The 18,730-nt window shown below is 42.1% G+C and overlaps 1 protein-coding gene across 2 annotated transcripts in view; it reads left to right on the top strand.

Moving 5' to 3' along the window:
• pcdh17 (protocadherin 17) overlaps nt 1–18,730 on the top strand; it is a 55,551-nt gene that overhangs the window by 1,111 nt on the left and 35,710 nt on the right. Inside the window, exon 2 of one of the 2 annotated variants that reach the window (XM_070958824.1) lies at nt 382–3,183. In XM_070958824.1, the coding sequence (XP_070814925.1) occupies nt 688–3,183 (2,496 nt within the window). In that variant the 5' untranslated portion in view covers nt 382–687. The remainder of the gene's footprint in view (nt 1–381; nt 3,184–18,730) is intronic. The other variant, XM_070958832.1, reaches the window with a different exon arrangement.

Here is an 18,730-nt window from a genome sequence, read left to right as displayed (position 1 = left end):
CAGTCAACATTCTTATAATGTGTGAATGGGTCATTATTAGGATAGGGTCAGGTGGTGCATTGCACATTAGGGATAGACTAAAAACTGCATTCTGAATGTTGTGTTTGTGACAATACACATAGTAAATAAGCTATAAGGGGAATCGTGATATCTCTGTGTATCAGGGCTGCGCTGAGCATCTTCCCAAGGTTAACTAATTGACAAGCTTCCCCCATAATTGTGGAGATGAATTACACATGAGCCCTGTTTTATATTTGGCTCAGTGGATCAGATGTCTTACTGGCAGAATGGTTGTAATGTAGCTTAGTCTATTTTCATTTGGGTGACTAATTGCCACATATACACTATGACAAATTTGTCTTTTTCTGTTTTCCTTCTTAGGTGGTATGAGTGAGCACTGACAATGCCTATTCTGTTTGGAGGCTGGATCGCAATTATTGCTCCGATGAGTCTGGGTGCTCAGCTGAATATAAATTAGGTGTTCGGCACCACAGATTGCTGGAAGGGGCATAAGAAGAACGAGACAGAGCAAAGACAATCCACAGAGACAAATGCCAAGGCCTCACATGATGAACAGAACTCTTTCTTTGATCCCGAATAATAGAAATACCAAATTTGAACAAAATATCAACAGGTCAGAGGAGGTGTAAACACAACACAGATTACAGCAGCTTTTACGGAGTGGGGATGTATCTCTCTATTTTCTTTTTCCTCCTCTTATGGGCTCATGCCCTGACATTGAAAAACTTGAATTACTCTGTCCCAGAGGAACAGGGTCCGGGGACAGTGATTGGGAACATTGCCAAAGATGCCAGACTCGGACTTGAACAGACTGGACAGGGAGGACAGGGTAAGAAAGCCAACTTCAGGGTGCTGGAGAACTCCGCTCCGCATCTCATCGACGTGGACCCCCAAAGCGGACTGTTATACACAAAGCAGCGCATAGACAGGGAAACGTTGTGTAAGAGAAACCCCAAGTGCCAGCTCTCCATGGAGGTGTTTGCCAATGACAAGGAGATCTGCATGATCAAAATAGATATTCAGGACATTAACGACAACTCCCCCACTTTCCCCTCGGATCAGATTGATATTGACATTTCGGAAAACGCTGTGCCAGGGACACGCTTTCCCCTGACCAGCGCACATGACCCAGATGCAGGGGAAAACGGCCTGAAAACCTATCAAATAACACGCGATGACTACAATCTTTTTTCCTTGGAGGTAAAATCTCGTGGAGACGGGACTAAATTCCCAGAATTAGTTATTCAACGACCACTGGACCGAGAAGAACGAAGCCATCACACCCTCATCTTATCAGCCACTGATGGGGGGGAATATCCTAGGTCAGGTACCATGCAGATAAATGTTAAAGTTATTGATTCCAATGATAACAGCCCTGTGTTTGATCAGCCCTCATACGTAGTGGAAATTCCTGAAAACTCACCTCCTGGTAAAGTCCTGATCGATTTAAATGCTACTGATCCTGATGAGGGCAACAATGGACAAGTTGTCTATTCTTTTAGTGGCTATGCCCCAGAGAGAATCCGGGAGCTCTTCTCCATAGATTCAAGAACAGGGGTCATAAAGATTCAGGGCGAAATTGACTATGAAGAGAGTCCAGTTATTGAGATTGACGTTCAGGCAAAGGATCTAGGTCCCAATCCAATCCCAGGCCATTGTAAAGTCACTGTTAAAGTGCTTGACAGGAATGATAACTGGCCTTCTATAGGCTTTGTGTCTGTGAGACAGGGAGCCATCAGTGAGGCAGCACCTCCAGGCACTGTCATTGCTTTGGTCCGTGTCACAGACAAAGACTCAGGCAGGAATGGGCAGCTCCAGTGCAGAGTGCTGGGTAATGTCCCTTTTAAACTTGAGGAGAACTATGATAACTTCTATACAGTGGTGACAGACAGGCCCTTGGACAGAGAGATGCAGGACGAGTACAATGTCACCATTGTGGCGAAAGACAATGGCATGCCTCCTCTAAACTCCACAAAATCCTTCACCGTAAAGATTTTGGATGAGAATGACAATATTCCTCGCTTTACCAAGTCAGTTTACCTTCTTCAGATACCTGAGAACAACATCCCAGGGGAGTACCTAGGTTCGGTTCTGGCACATGACCCAGACCTTGGCCAGAATGGGACAGTGTACTACAGCATAATCAACTCCAATGTGAGTGGAGGTGATGTCAACACCTATGTTAATGTGAATGCTGCTAATGGAGCCATCTATGCTGTGCGATCTTTTAACTATGAGCAAATAAAGTATTTTGACTTTAAGGTTCTTGCTAAAGATGCTGGATCTCCACACCTGGAGAGCAACGCTACAGTGCGCATCAGTGTTCTGGATGTCAATGACAACATCCCTGTCATAGTTCTGCCCCTACTCCTCAACGACACAGCTGAAATCCATGTGCCACGTAATGTCGGCGTTGGCTATATTGTCACCACAGTGAGGGCGGTGGATAATGACTATGGTGAGAGTGGGAGGCTCACCTATGAGATCTCAGATGGCAATGAGGAGCACCTCTTTGAGATTGATCCGGTCACCGGGGAGGTGCGAACAGCCCACCCGTTCTGGGATGATGTGAGCCCCATTGTGGAGCTGATCATTCGAGTATCAGACCACGGCAAACCCATGCTCAATGCTGCCGCCAGGCTCATCATCAAGGCCTCCGACGGACGTCCTCCTGATGGACTGCCACACACGAAGGACAATCAGAACTGGGACATGTCCCTGCCTCTTATTGTAACTCTAAGCATCATATCCATCATGCTTCTGGCTGCCATGGTCACCATAGCGATAAAGTGCAAACGGGAAAACAAGGAAATCCGTACCTATAATTGTCGCATTGCAGAGTACTCGCACCCTCAGCTGGGTAAAGGCAAGAAGAAGAAGATTAACAAGAACGACATCATGCTGGTGCAGAGCGAGGTGGAGGAGCGGGATGCCATGAATGTGATGAACGTGGTAAGCAGCCCTTCCTTGGCCACCTCTCCCATGTACTTTGACTACCAGACACGCCTGCCACTCAGCTCACCAAGGTCAGAGGTCATGTACCTCAAGCCCACTGCCAATAACCTCAGCGTGCCCCAAGGCCACGTGGGATGCCACACCAGCTTCACAGGCCCAGTCACCAGCACTACAGACACACCTACTAACCGCATGTCCATCATACAGGTAAGGGAAATTGCACTCTCCTTCACTGTTATGCCACCATTTCCACGTCACAGCCCTCAGAAAGCTCCCATTTCCTTTATCAACATTTGCCCCTTGTTTTGTAAAATGAAAGGAAAAAGAAGATAAGGACAGGCAGAGGCAGAGAGGCCCAGGAGCACAGAGAGAGAAAAGAGAGGAGGGAGGGCTGAGCATTAGAAGGATTAAACAGTCATTCTGGTGCTCTCATAGAACAGAGCCAGTGACATCAACACAAATCAGTTGTGCTTGAAATATGTCACGGAAGGCTTTTGAAATCAGTTTTCATGTACAGATTTTCATTAATCACTCAATCACTGTCATCTCATTTCTGTGGAATAAAGAGTTTAACCTGTAGCTGGGCTATAAGCAAGTATGTGTTTTTTTTAGAAGCAATTCCATTTTAAACCCAGTTATCCCACCTACATTTACATATCTTAATCTAGATCTTTTGAAACTATGCATAATAAATTCTATTAATGTGCTTATACACAGCAATAGTAACAGCTATAGTAACATATCATGAGAGTAAAATCACTCCAATGACAGATGCTTGTTTGCTGTTCCAAGCCACTGTTTATAACATCATATCAGTCATAAAATAATAATAAAAAATATGGCTCTTTGTGGTTAATTCTAGCGATTTTAATTCCTGCAGATAAGCAGATTGTACTTATTTTCACAGCTACTTTGTACGTCTTTGTGTGGAGTACTTGGGTGTATAAGCCTCTAATGTGATAACTTCTCTGTGTCTTTGGCCTTAAGCCCATTAAAAGTCTGTCGTGTCAGACGAGGATTAAGACCTGCTTAAGACAGTGGTATGTAACTCTGGGGATAATGGCCAGTTGTAGCAAAGTGAGCCCTTTTTTTGATGTTTACCTATTGTTAACAATAAAAAAATTATGCTCCTAATATAATTTGATTGGAATAATAAAGAGTTGTCAATTAGTTTTATTATTATTACCTTCTGCCTATGACCTTATACTATTTGGCACAGTTGAAGAATGACATTCTTTCTCATTACATCCTTTTGGACTATAACCATTGATAAGGCTCTGTGCTGTCTTTTCTATCCCACTATTTGCACTGGACATGGACATGACGATGACTGTGATCAGATGTGACGTCTTCCCACCAGGGAGGATGGCCACTGTATGTTGTTCCCACTTTCAGTCTCAGCCCTGCTTCTATTATGAGCCAGCTGCATAGGGCAAGGGTCAGCGCAAAGACCGTTAAGTCTTCCTAATCAGAGGGACAGAATAATTGCTGGTCTATTCTGCAGGCTGTTTCTCTACTAATGTAGTGATGATGAATTAGACTATGTCGAGCTGTTGCATACCCATTTTGTGCACTTTTCTTTCCCATTCAAGGTTCTCAAAGGGATAACAAACAGGCACAGCAACAACACATTCCTTAGTGTCTTGTTTACGGAGGGTCCCCTCGACGCATCAGGCGTGCAGGGTGCTCTATTGTATTATTCAACAGAAACCTGTGTAGAGGGAGATGGCCTGAGGCATTAAGTTTCTTCAGAGGCTGCACAGAAGCGTATCACTTTCCTCCCTCCTCTCTGCTTCTGCCGTCTCTCTCCGTTCGTGTGGACAGTAAGTAACCTGAGTCAGAAGCAAGTGGCTATGGGAAAAATGTCAGGAAACAAAGACAGAATTCCCCTTCCATCGATCCCAAGGCCTCTCAGCCCATCTGTCACTACAGTTGCCACGGGCTGAGGGGCTAAATAGGAAAAATAAATAAAGAGATGGATAAAGTGGGAGAGCATATCGCCTGCTCAGTCAGTTTCACAAGGGCACCTTAGTGCTGCTGTCTTCATCTGCACATAGTAGGGCTACTGTAACTGCCTGCAACTCCCAGTCTCTTTCCACACTGCTGCTGGCCTCTAATGATGTTTTATAGTGGTGCACTGGAAGACAGGCTGGGCTTGGTCTCTCGCTGGGAGAGGGGAATAATATGAACATATCAGCAGAGCTCTGCTGGCCTTATCATTGTCACCACCATGCCAGCACCCAGCCCAGTGGAGAGCTTCATTTCATTTCTAAAGAGAATTCCTTGGATAAGGAGATGGATGATACGTAATGATGCCTAATTCCGCTTAAGGCGTTGAAGGGAATTACTTAGTGTGGAATCAAGGTTAAAACCAATCTGCTGCAAAATTCCTCAATGCTCAGGAAGAAGGGATTTCAGTAATTCGCTCCAAAGAGCGAGCCCGCGCCCACTCTGTCTTGAATATGTTGCAGGATTTTGTCCCACATTATGTTTAGCTTCAGTGGCTGAGCCAGGCAGTGGCCCACTAACGGGTTCACAAGTTTCTCTGCTACCTTTTTTTCAGGGTGGCCCTCATTGTAACCAAACATTCCAAGACTCCCGTGTCATTACTTTTAATTGTCCCATAATGAATCATATTGATTTGTTTTGATAAGTTTTGAGTGTTGTAATTTGATTCACCATGACACTCTAATTAAACGGAATGCCTGTCTCGGTGGGAGACCATCCATGTTAACAAGGTGCAGGTGGTACAGAGGCAATGGGGGAGTCTGAAAGGCTATTAAAGCTGCCTTTAGGTGGCGGCATTCTGCCTTGTGTAGGGTGGCACTGAGATGAGGGCGCCAAGGAGAAAAGGGGCTCTCGCCTCTGCTGACTTGATATTGTCACTTGTCACTTGGTAAGGAGGCGCCTACTGCTCTAATGAAAAATGTCACATTTGAATATGTAACAAAGACATGGACTATTGAATATTTTTCCTTAAATTTCCTTCATTACGGCATTTTTTTCCTCAGTTGTTTTGAGTGACAGTCACTGGATTTACCAAGCAGACTAAATCCACAATATTTGAAATTTGCCCACAGTTTTACTTAAATTACATAAATTAGAAAAGCAAAGTAGGTTTCCCTTTTAACAATTTATAATAAACCAAGGTTTTTGAATGGATTCTCGAAATTGCTGGCAGCCATAAACTTATTGAGTGATTTTTAAAGAAGGCTGGAAAAATAAAAATAAAAACAGATAAGAGATGTGACTGTGATGATTTAAGTAGCGTGCATACCAAATAGGAGATAAAATTTTCACTCCTTTGTTCTGTTCAGGTTGATCATGTGCATCCCAACAATGTAACTGGATCACATGGTAAAAATGAATGCTTCCAGGAATGCTCTTACTGTGCATAATTTAGGGAGATTGTGTGTGTGTGTGTGTTTATGTATGTATGTCTGTGTGTGTGTGTGTGTCTGTGTGTGTGTGTGTGCGCGTGTGTGGTGTTTGGGTGTGTGTGTGGGTGTAACGTCATTGTGTATTCCAGGCATGTGATTTAAGCCTTTAGCTGGCAGGCTCCGTGACAGAGCCCCTCTCTTTTATGAGCGAGACAATCTTGCATTTGTCCGAACCTTGAAACACCCTTCCTCCAAGAAACACTCACTCACTCACTCACTGTCACACACACACAGACACACGCACACACACACACACACACACACACACACACACACACACACACACACACACACACACACACACACACACACACACACACACACACACACACACGTGCACACAAACACTTGATGCACATGTAACCGGGCTTGGGCTGTTTTTAAGGATTCTCCCAAAAAGTCTTATCAAAGCCTCCGCCGTATATTGTATTGAAATTGCTCCCACACTTCAGTGGCCACTGAGGCAATGAATAGAAAAGCACTCTTTATTTAATTTCTCTTCCTTCATCTTTAGATAACTGCTTTCCTCTGGAGCTTTCCATGGAATGAGTTTGGTGAACCTGTATGTACTGAAGCCTGCTTGTAGGCAGGATTGAGCAGCTCACCTACTTGATGCACAAACAGTCGTTTAAAGGAATGAGAGACAGTTCAAGAAGCTATTTGTAATATATATACTTTTGTCTCTCAGTTGAGCTCTTCTGGGCCACTAGACCAGATTTGTTTTATATGAACTTGCCAGCACATAAAAAAAAAATAAATAATCAGCTCGCCTTAGGGTGTATCTTCATATTTCCTCAAATAAACCTGCTGCTACTGTACATAACACTACACGCTGAAATTCTGAATTATTAATAGGCAGTTTTATTTTTCTTCATCTCCCCCAAGCTTGTATGATAGATACAACTGAGAAGAAGTGCCTTCACACCACAGAGTGTTGCTCTGGGGAACAGCAATAAATGATCTTATCTCTATAAAACCAAAATCTAAAAATCTTTGTTATTGAGTGTTTTTTCGCCAACATTACTGGCATTTCAATTTGCAGAGGTGCTTGTTTCAGTAGATATACATTAGTATGTCTTGGAGCTGTAGCAGAAGTGTAACGCACAGCACAAAACAGCAGCTATATTTGCATCCTCTTTCATTAATAAATCATAACGTTTAACAAATCAGAGGGAAGCGGAAGATGTCACGATAAACATCGGAGGTCTCTGGCTACATAGCATATTTGTGAACACAGGCTGGGGGAGGGCAGAACACGGGGTGAGTGGGAAACAGAAGCTACTTATTTTTCTGCATTCATTTGCTTCTCCTGGGTCTGTTTGCAATGTGAGGAAGCGTGCGAGTGGAGATGGCTGTCGTCACCTCTCAGGTAGCCCAGCAGTAGTGAAATTCAATTTTTTTTTCAAGTTTTTGAAAGAAAGACTGAAAGAATGTGCACCAGTCGTAATAAACACCACCCCATGTCTTTATCATTTAACCTCAGTATTAAACAGGTTTTCAAAGATTTGCACAATTAATAGTCCATTTGCAGGCAGATATTGCGAGCACACAGAAAATTTGTTTGAGATTGGAGGGAGCTGTGGAAGTTAATGTTTTATTTATTACAAGTTCCCACAAATCCAAGTAACCCTGCTAAATAATTGAATATAAATGTAGGCCCTGATTCTGCCCACCACTCGACACAATCTCCTCCTCTAACTTAAAACAAACTCCAGTAGAGTCAAACTTTAGGCAGAAGTAGATCTAGATAGATGACTGGAGACAGGAATGTATATATACAGTATACTGGCCTTATTGGTCAGCCACCAGAAATCCTTTCAGCCAGCTGCTGTGCATCCATGTGCACGCAGCACTTATCTGCGCTGCATAATTTCATTATTTTAACAGACCTCCCGACCTGGCGATACAGGGCAACAAAGGAATTTATTATTTTTTTTTCAACTGTAGAGAAAGAGACAGGATATGAGAACACAAGTTGACCTCCGTGATAGCTGGACTGGCCGGACACATTAAACCAATTTGCTTGGTTCAATAGGAAGCTGCCTATTGGAGATGACATGGACACGATAATAAGACTGTGGATTGTCAGTGGACATTCACTCTCGAGCTGTTGTGTGTTTGTGTGTGCATGAGTGTGTTTGTGATGGAGGGGAAGTGGATAATCAGGACTCTTCTGTACCAGAGCTTCAAAATATTGTGCTTTACTGTCATGTCATTGTCATGTTGAGTAGCAAGTGTCATTGTGTAGCGTGGTTTACCTTCCATAGGCAGACTGGCATTTAAGTGGTATCAAACCAAGTCATCTTGTCTACTTTTAATTACTTTTCTACTCTGTCATTGCAAGGCTGCACAGAGCATGACTTGTGTTACAGTTTGTCTTGTTTTCCTGACCCCACTGATCCTGCAAGTTGTCTGCATTTCTCTTGCGTTGCAACACCAAATGGATCTGCGCGTTTGTACCTGACAGTCCTTTTACTGTAATGTCTTTTCTTTTTAATAGAAACGCCTTCAATTCATGCCTTTTTAGAAAAGTAAAAGAAGAGATCTGTGCTTGTATACCCTCAGTAGATTGTGAATCATTTACCTTGATGCTTCTGGCACCAAGGTAAATGCTCAAACAACTCAGGCACAAGAATCCCACCTGGACTCGAGTGAGGTCACAGAAACAAGAGAACAAAACATAACCTTGACAGTGGAGGAATCTAAGATTCAGCTGCCATGTGTCTGCGTCTGTGTTTGTGTGTGTGTGTGTGTGTGTGTGTGTGTGTGTGTGTGTGTGTGTGTGTGTGTGTGTGTGTGTGTGTATGCATGTGCAGACGTACACATGCACCTATGCTACCACCAGCTGTGTTCTGAAGCACCGGACTTGCTGGTTCCCTCAGATTGGAATGGGCTTCCCTGTAGGGGTCGCCTGCCCCCTGAGGGCACTTGCATCCCTCCTGGGGTCTTCAGCCTTAATGTTTTAGCAGCAGGTTGCCAGAGCTGCAACAATAGATGGGTATATGTACGAGTGACCTGACAGTAATGTGCGCTGAGATGCACAGCACACAGAGGGCTCCATAGGCGTACATGGCGTGGCGATGTATTCTTTGAACTGCCAGCAGCTGGGTCTCCTTGCTGTAAATCAAACACTTTCAAAGTCAAACAAAGTGGAATTCACTCTGCAGTGTCTTGGCACCAGTCCAACCTGAGAGAGCTTTTATTTCTGCCACATCTTCCTTCACCGTGCCCCCGAGGCATGTGGGAAACAACACGCAGCTCAAAGAATGAGTTATGTGAATCTGCTCTCACCTTCTATCTCATTAGTATAAGAGAAATGATTTATCCCTGTCTCCCTGAACGTCTCTCCTTGTCCTTGCCTTCTCCAGTTCAGCACTTCTTCAGCTTCATCAGTAATGTGATTAATTGATTGGAGGGACATACCATGAATACCATCTCATTTGCTCTAATTTCACTTAACTACGTGTCAAAACAAGCCGCCGTAAAACACGTTCTTCTCCCTCACACAACCACCGGAGTACATTACAGTCACTCAATCCGGAAATGACAGTTTGCTTTGCAATTTGAGGAGTATCTCTCCAAACAGTGTAATCCCGCCAGTGTAAGTTAGCACGTTTGTGTGTCTGAGAAGGTCCGACACTCTAATAGGAGAGATCCCACTGTCTCCTCTGTTCTTGCTCATATCTTTGGCACAGTTTGAAATCTGACTCCCATGTCTAAAGCCCTGTGTGTGTCTGACGGGAATTGACAGCCACTGTGTTTTGCAGTGGTTGTTATGTGTTTGTGGCAACAGAGGCGAATGAGTCGGCACTCTCAGATGTTATTGCGTAAACAAAAGGCCCACTAAGTGGTGGGCACACAAGATTTGTCATCAAACATTTGACTGTGTCTGCTCTTCAGGGTAGCAGTGGCGATGCTGAGTGGCATCGCATATTTGACCGGTTTCATCTTTTTCTATTGTACTACACAGATGTACTCAATTGGCCCCTCACTGGGTTTATGTCTTAGAGAGAAATCTTTTTGGGGCCTTTAGCATTCAGATCAATTGTTGGTTTGCTCCGTTTCTTATTGATTTTTGCTCTGTTTGGTACTGAAATACTGTATTTCATTATCTATCGCTCTGAGCATTGCTTAGTTTAAGAGTGCTCGCTCTTTCTCTTCCTCCCCTCCTCTTTCTCTTGCTCTGACTGTCTTCCTTTTTTGGATTCCCGTCCTTTCTCTCTGCTCTTGTCATCTCAGATAAGCGTTGCAATTGCTCATGTTACTGACGACCCAAGCCAAATTCATAATGATGAGATTATCTTGTCAACGGTACAGAGTGTATATGTCTGCCGTATTGATCTGCGCACAGTCTTAATAAATGAAGTACCACGATGGAAGCGTTGGCTCAATGATAACTCTGAGCAGATCTAGCTATTTATACACTCTCAACACTGCTGAGATGATGAATGGAACTTGTGCATTCTGCCCCTCTCCTCTCTTTTTCCTTTCGTCCTGCCTTTCCTCCTCTCTCCTCTCCTCTCCTCTCCTCTCCTCTCCTATTTCCAGACTGATGGGGTAAAACACCCCCTCTTCCCACGCACATTGTCTGAAATGTGTCCTCTCTGAGGTCATGTTGACATGCTGAGTCGATGTACTCCCAGGTGGAGAGACATGGGTGCTGCTGTGGGAGGAACCAGTCAAATAGACTACAGGGGAGGGAGAGTGGGGAGGAAAAAATTACCAGCGGCGGAGCTCGGGCCTGTGTGTGTCTTTAAAGGACTGAGGTTTCAAGGGGAGTTTATCTGTGCATTTGAAGAGAAGGTCAGCAGGGTTTAGAGCCCGAGATTATGTGCGATTGTTTCTTCTGTGGGCTAGCTGATTAATGCTAAAGCTGGTCTGACAGATTCTTAATGCACCATAGACGCACTTTAAAGAGACTGAGAGGAACTGACGTCCAACACTTTGACAACAGAGAATTATCCTAAAGCCTTTCCTGTCAGTTTTTTTTTTTTTTTTAACCTAGGTGTACGGACAGCATCCTCCCCGTCTTCCAGTACTCCTTTCCCGGCCCCTCCCCTGCTCAGATACTTCTGACCCGGTGCATATACAGTAGATCGGTCACCTTGAAGTGAAAGTAGACGTAGTCCATCTGCTGCGTGTGTATAGAGAGATGGAGAGGGAGAACGCAGGTGTGTGTGTGTGTGTGTGTGTGTGTGTGTGTGTGTGTGTGTGTGTGTGTGTGTGCGTGTGTGTGTGTGTGTGTGTGTGTGTGTGTGTGTGTGTGTGTGTGTGTGCACTTGTGCATGTATTGATATTAGACCTTATGTGTGCCTGCGTTCTGTGTGTTTATTTATCCATGTCTGGCCTTGGTTCTGGGCTTTGGGGAATCTCTAAAATCCTTTCATCCACGGAACTTCTCTTCCTCCATCAATTCAAATGGAATAATTTTGTTCTTTAATGTTTTTGTTCAAAAAAATTCCCTGCTTCTCTCTTGTTAACCTGCAAACTAGACCGCGTTTTGTGGATAGTTTGTTTCAAAACTGAATTGTACAATGCTTGTTTCTTTAGTCAAATATGATGTTAATACTGGATAAGAGGGTTTCATGATTCAAAAGTGTAGTAAACGTGTGCTTTTAGCAGCCTGAAAACAGGTTAATTGTGTTTCAGTTTGTGTTCGCAAGGCTGCAAACACCCTAAAGAACCTAAAGTGCAAGACTGGCTTACTGTAAATGACACACATGCTTATTTAGGATATCACTCCAACACTGAAGGATACAGACGCTTGTTCAGTTTATTTTCCGAATGCATCTCTAAATTTGAGTTTGTTTGGTCATATTGTTCCACTGAGTGGTAATTTCTTATTAGTTATATATAGTAAATTCCATCATCTGAAGAGGGAAAACTTTGTAGATCATTTATCTTGAAACACCATTTGACAAAATAATTTCCTTTATTACTGAGAGTTTGATGAGAAGATTGATACCACTCTCCACCACTTGATCTGAAACTGCAGCCGGTTAGCATAGCTTAGCATAAAGACTGGAAACAAGCCAGCTAGCCTAGCACTGTCTAAAGGTAACAAAAATCCCCTTTATAGCTTACAAGGTCATTTTTTTAGCCATGATATGTAAAATGACAGATTGTGGTTTTATGAGAGTTTATGTGTCAGACCTTTTTCTTGGCCAGAAGCAGTGATTTCCTGGAGTCTTTTTGTCCCCATGAGGTTCATATTTAGTGTAGAGGCATGAGAGCAGTATCGATCTTCTCAGCTAACTCTTGAAAAGAAAGCAAACAAGCATATTTACCAAACTGTCAAATCTGTTGCTTTAAAGTCTTCTACGTAATCATCTTGCCCAGTATGTGTACTACATCTGTGCTAGTTCTTATATAAGGTTACATTCATGCAAGCATGTCTTAAATTGTACAGCGTGACAGACCTCTGCAACAGCTTTGGATTTTTGGGCTGAGCTGGCTTGGGATTAATGAGGGTGAAGCAAGGTCACTGCTGACTCAAGACTTGAGTTAACGGCAAAGCTGTTGTAACTATTGATGAGCAAGTACTGAATGATTAGTAGCTTACAGACCAAGATCACTCACTGTACCCTTCCTTTTTTCTGCTCTCCTCACAGTTTCAGCTGTGCACAAATAATTCAACATCAAGCAAAGTCCTCTGTCTCCGCCACCTCTTTCACTTTCCCCCCAAAGTTAACATATCTCCTTTATCAATAATGAAGACTGATCCCATCTGTAAGCTACAGCACCTAGACCAGCTGGTTAAATGTGTCTACACCAAGTCAATGCAAGTAGTGAGGGAAAATGACACTGCTATTTTAGGAGAGCTGACAAACTGCTGTGTTAGGGGTTTTTGTGTGTTGGAATAAATATCTATGCCAAAAGCTACATTTATCATTTACTCCTGGGGCTAAACTGCCACAGATGTGGATTGTGTTGATAGGAGTACAAACACGCCGTCGTGTGCCGCCCCTCCTCCTCAGAGCAGAAAGGTTTCCTCCGAGCAGAATTCAGAGATGGCAGCGGAGACTGAATTGGCTGCTGAATTGTTGTCAGTGTTGTTGTACTTGTAAAAGATAATGCTGGTAGAAACTGCAGCCGTACAGAACTAACTAATGCTGAAAAAGATAATTGCCAATAAAACCATGTCTGGAATTCTTATGTAAGATTAGAATGAGGAGTTCTTCTTGCCCTTTTCAACTGGAGACCAAAAAAAGCTTTTAAATATATATATATATTTTTTTGAAAATGGAGATGGGGTCACAGCTTGTTCCAGTCAGACTCTTTTTTTTCTAGTGGACTGTGATTCAGAATGTTTTTTTTTTTTTTTTTTTTTTCATGTCCAGGTCCCATTTAATGATTTTCTTTGTCTGGTGTAGTGTTGACTGCCGATGCCCAAGCAGACTGCCTCATTATTTTGCACTGCACACAGGTGCGACTACACCACATATAATGGCTCGGGAATAACACATACACACACACAATCTCTGAATCATTTCATTCATGTGTGTATGCATACATGTGTGCTGTGTTCCACTGGTGAAAATGATGTGTTCTTAGGTCGTGTTATTTTTGTATGTTGAATATTTTTAATTGACAAATGCAAAGATATGATTTAAAAAAGAAATACTACCAAAATCCAAGTAAAGATCTGGGTGTAGAGATATCATTTGCAGCACAAAAACCAAACTCCGTATGGTTGGGAGATATGGCAAAATTTCTACACAACTGTTGTATTTTCGTCACAAAGGTTCCTTGACTGAAACGCTCCTCTTGAATTCAGTTGAAACTGGAGGTGCATTGTAAAATGGGTCACAGTCAAATTGTTTTTATTTTCTTCCATTTAGCAAAAATAAAAAATATGTTGACAGTTTGCTGTGGTGTAGAGCCTCAGCTGTATGGTTCCAGTGTGGCAGCTTATTGTAATCTTTACCCGAGGGGATGTTGGTCAACATCACGACAGTTTATGGGTAATGTCCTTTTTGGTTAGATAAGGATGATTCATTCAATAATAGCTTAATCAGCCTATTAATATATCAATTATCTGCACAGGCGTTAAAAAACAGATTATTATATATTTTTTGTAATTTGAGGTAAACAGATTATTCTGTATTACTATATGCCTATTAAGACAAGCCTTCTGAGCCATTTTGTTTATGTGGGATTTAGTTTAGCCCATCATTTGATTTTTCATGCATCATAAAATAGGCTAGACTCTAAGATCTCCAACACCTTTAATGGTATGTGTGCATGTAAGTGAGAGAGAGAGAAAAACAAGTTCAAGGATATGCACTCTCTCAAGAGTTTTGCATTTTATTATTTTCTACGTGATTTGATTCTCAAGATGATAATGACAGGCTTAAGAGTGGAGTTTAGCAACGCTTTGTTGACCATCTCCCAGACTCGGAGGGTCTGTTTATCCCGTCGAGTTTTCTTTTCATGCTCTTTAAAAGTAATTTAGTCTCCAAAATTAAATGACAGACATTATTATAAAGAACGAATGTGCTCTACAAAAGCACCTCTTTAGAAAACCGAAAAAGCACACAGATGGACTCTTTCCTAGCCATAGCTTTTACTCTTAAAGGCACATGCAGCTGCCCAACTTTCACATGAAGAAACCACTTTAGAAATGAGATCAAAGTCATTAGAAGACAGAAGAGAAAATGATATCTATGCATGCTCAGGCTCTTGCTCAAAAGGAATAATAAAGCAGCAGTAACCGCACAGGTTGAAGGGAATTCATTTTGAAGGAGTGTTTTTGTCTCATCCCGCTTCATGAAGAGATGCAAGCACGGCCACCTCAGCCCTCCGTCTGCCCTGTGCACCCCTTCTGTCTGCATTTCCTTTTTGCTTTTCACCTATTGATCATTTCAGTCCCCCGTTCAGTGTGTGGCTAGAAAAATAAGTCAACCCTTTCATTTGCATGCCATTTTCTTAGGATATGAAGTGATTTTGTTGAGACTGAGGATGATTGAAAAAAAAAGTAATTGATCTGAGTGGTTATGGATAATGTGTCTTTGCTAGTGAGCAGTGAATATGCAAGGGAGAGGTCATGCTGTTTGTGCAACTGTGTTTAAAAGCCTCCTAAAGTGTTACATAAGCCTGGAAAAAGCCCTATTCCACACCAAATGAACACATATACACACAAAAAGGAATGCAGTTATGTTATGAATTATGGCAAACCATGATTTTGCAAATGAGGATATCGAGTTGGATTAGAGCTGCCTGAGACACCAGCTTCATGGTAAACCGATAATTTTACAAAAAAGCCCGTAATAGTCCTATGAAGCACACAGTCACAATATTTCCAGGCAGTGGGAAAGTCTATCGCATGTACCTGTGGGCAACTTCATTCAGCTTGAGTTGTATTTGATTTGTGGTACTGAAGTCAAGCGCAGAACAATTAGAGATGAGGAAGAGAGGAGAGACTGTCAGTGAGAGAGATACTTTAAATGACTGATTACTGGGAGTGGGACAAATAATCGATATATTCTAATACACACTCGAGTGATGTGTTATCGTCACACTGGCACTAATTTTTCAGCTTGTTCTCTTGCTTTACTAAATCATTTCCATCCTTTGCTGCAGACATTTCTGATTTCACATTTCAGCTGCCTAAAAAAAAAAAAAAAAAAGTGAAAAGTGAAGTGAAAGCTTTTCATACGGCCACAAAAGGATGCATCATTGTATGTGCATCAAGTCCATTTGAGTTTACAGTACCTTACAGTATATCGAACAAATCCAGAGCTTTAAGCATAAGTCACATGGAGTTCCAGCACATGCATTCACATGACAGTAATGGTAAGCTGCCACACCGTGACAAACATTGTGGTATAGAGGAAATCAACACATTTTTTGAAGGTCACTCACTGTAACAAGTCATTCTGCACAAACACCGCTGCAAGGTTTTATTTATCCTCAGTGGTGGTCTGACCAGCAATGAATGTATGAAGTCAGTCAAGACAACAGGACTTTGTAACTCATAGATACAAATCAGTCGGAAAAAGACACATCCTGCATCTCAACGTTTTTGGTAATGAGGACGGTAACTCTACAGAAAATGCACAGTTCACTATGCACCATGGTTTTGGGTTTGGAGTTCTGTATGTTTTCAGTATGGCTTGGAAAACAGAGAATTTCTTTTAATTTGTTTGGAAAAACAGCAACACTACACGTTGCCTCGTGGGCCATAAATCCTGCTGTCAAAATGTTAATAAATAAATAAATGGATAAACTGTAAGATCTCTGGCAGAAACTCACAGAGCTTAAGGTGTACAGTTGAAGATGTGTGGTTCAAATGAATAACCTAACAGACTGGGTGCGAATGCTCCCTTGCAGATGATTGTGTGCACTGCAAAAAGAAACCTTTTTTAGTCGTTTTCAAACTTTATCCAGAGGTTTGCTCAGCATGCATGCTCAATTTCAGCTGTGCTTCAGTCATTTATACAGCTGCACTTGTTCACACTTGGAATGTGCCAGTTCAACTACCAATTTGTACCGTTCTCCACAACACAGCTCACCGGGGCACCTTGGAATTATACAAGAGATTGCGTTTGAATGTCACTGACATACTTCAAAATCATCATTTGACACACACGTTGCACTCTTTTTACCTATTTTACAACATTTTTTGTTGCAGTATAATTTGTAAACAGTGTACAAGTAATGTGGTATAAATGAAAATTATCCAAATATAGCAACATATATTTATCCTCCAAATAAATCTTGACTAACTTAGAGCAATGGCATTTTTTGAATTATTCTGGTCACACTTTACATTAAGGTACACATATTCTCCATTAAGTAGATGCTTATTAGCATGTATATTAGTAGCATATTGGCTCTTTATTAGTTATAAAGAATTAATTAATGCCTGTGTCATTTTTGTCATGCCATCAGAATGGCAAATAATAACGCTGAGAAACCCCCAATATGGAGAAGACATTATAAATTCTATGACTGCATATCATCAGCCTGCATCACTTGCCAACACTACATAAACATTGTCCAAACAATCCTGTCAGCTTGAAATTCAAACTTATCTTCAAATATGTAAGATGTCTTCTTTCAGAGTCTGCTTTATTGTTAAGTACTGTCCAGAATCATTAAGAAGATGTCCATCTGGACTGATAAGACCTCATTGTGGTTGCAATCTGTCTAGTCTCCATTTACTCGCATCGGTGGCACTTACTTGTCTGAAAGTCGTTTGAACTGGATCTGTTGAAAGTTATTTGGAAGATAGTGGAAGATATTTAGCAGGCAGTAGACTGTGATGGCCTTAAGTTTACTCAAGCCCCCTGATTGATTGGTGTGTTATCTCCAGGAAGACGTATAGGACGAGCTAATTAGATTTGATCACTTACAATTGCTCCTCAGCCACTAGGTAATCGATTCAGTCTAATTATTGTCTTGTTTCTCCGCCCCCTTTTCCTTACTTCCTTTATCATCCTCTCACTTTGTTGTTTTGCTTTCCTTTTTCTGTTTTCAGCTTTTATTTCATGCTTTTGTTGCATCCCCCTTCAGCAATGTGTTTTTTTTCCTCTAAGCTCAATTTCTTTCTTTTATCTGTTACCCTCTCTTCCCGTTCAGCTGTTGCTGAGCTTCTTTTACAGTTTTCCAAAAGGAAAAAACTAGAGTTCCCATAGTGGTAACGCCACACACACATACGAGCACACAACAAAGACATACTTTATCAAATTAAGAACGGCGGTCCAGATCCTTCTGGCTTGCTGACAAGGTTATGCTGGATTTGGAACTGCTCACACCTTCTGACATGAAGGAACACATGCACTCATGCTCTGCACACAGAGTGAGTGCTATGTGTGCTTTTGGAAGACAGTAAAGGACAAATGCATGTATCATACCTAGCAGGGTAGGTAGAGGGAGGTGGTGTACTCTCGTTCCTGTGAATAAAAGGGAACTGTCCAATGATGTGTGAAAGAGAAGCGGCAATTTGTCCTTTCTCACCACCCCTACCTAAGATATCAAACACACGAGTCTCCACACACAGATACATGCAAACATATACCCATAGAAATGAACACTGCCCTAAAATTCACCAACAAGGCCTGAGAGAAGAATAGCACTCCAATAGGCTCGTCCCATTTGTCTCAATCGGCCTGCTGTCTGCTTGGTCAGTCTTAGGGTCTCAATGGGAATACAGAATAGAGTGCAGCTTTTTACACTTACTCAGCCTCTCTGTACCCAGTATCTCTCTGACCTTTGTGGCCTTGCTGCATGGACTAGATACATCACATCATTCAATACAATTCAACAACATGCTTTTGCAATTCTCAAGCACACTACCGACAAAACTGTGC

The sequence above is a fragment of the Chaetodon trifascialis genome, chromosome 1 (genome assembly GCF_039877785.1).
Source record: "Chaetodon trifascialis isolate fChaTrf1 chromosome 1, fChaTrf1.hap1, whole genome shotgun sequence".
Lineage (NCBI taxonomy): Eukaryota > Metazoa > Chordata > Actinopteri > Chaetodontiformes > Chaetodontidae > Chaetodon > Chaetodon trifascialis.
Note: the sequence above shows the minus strand (reverse complement) of the source record. Positions and strands in the feature narration are given on the sequence as shown.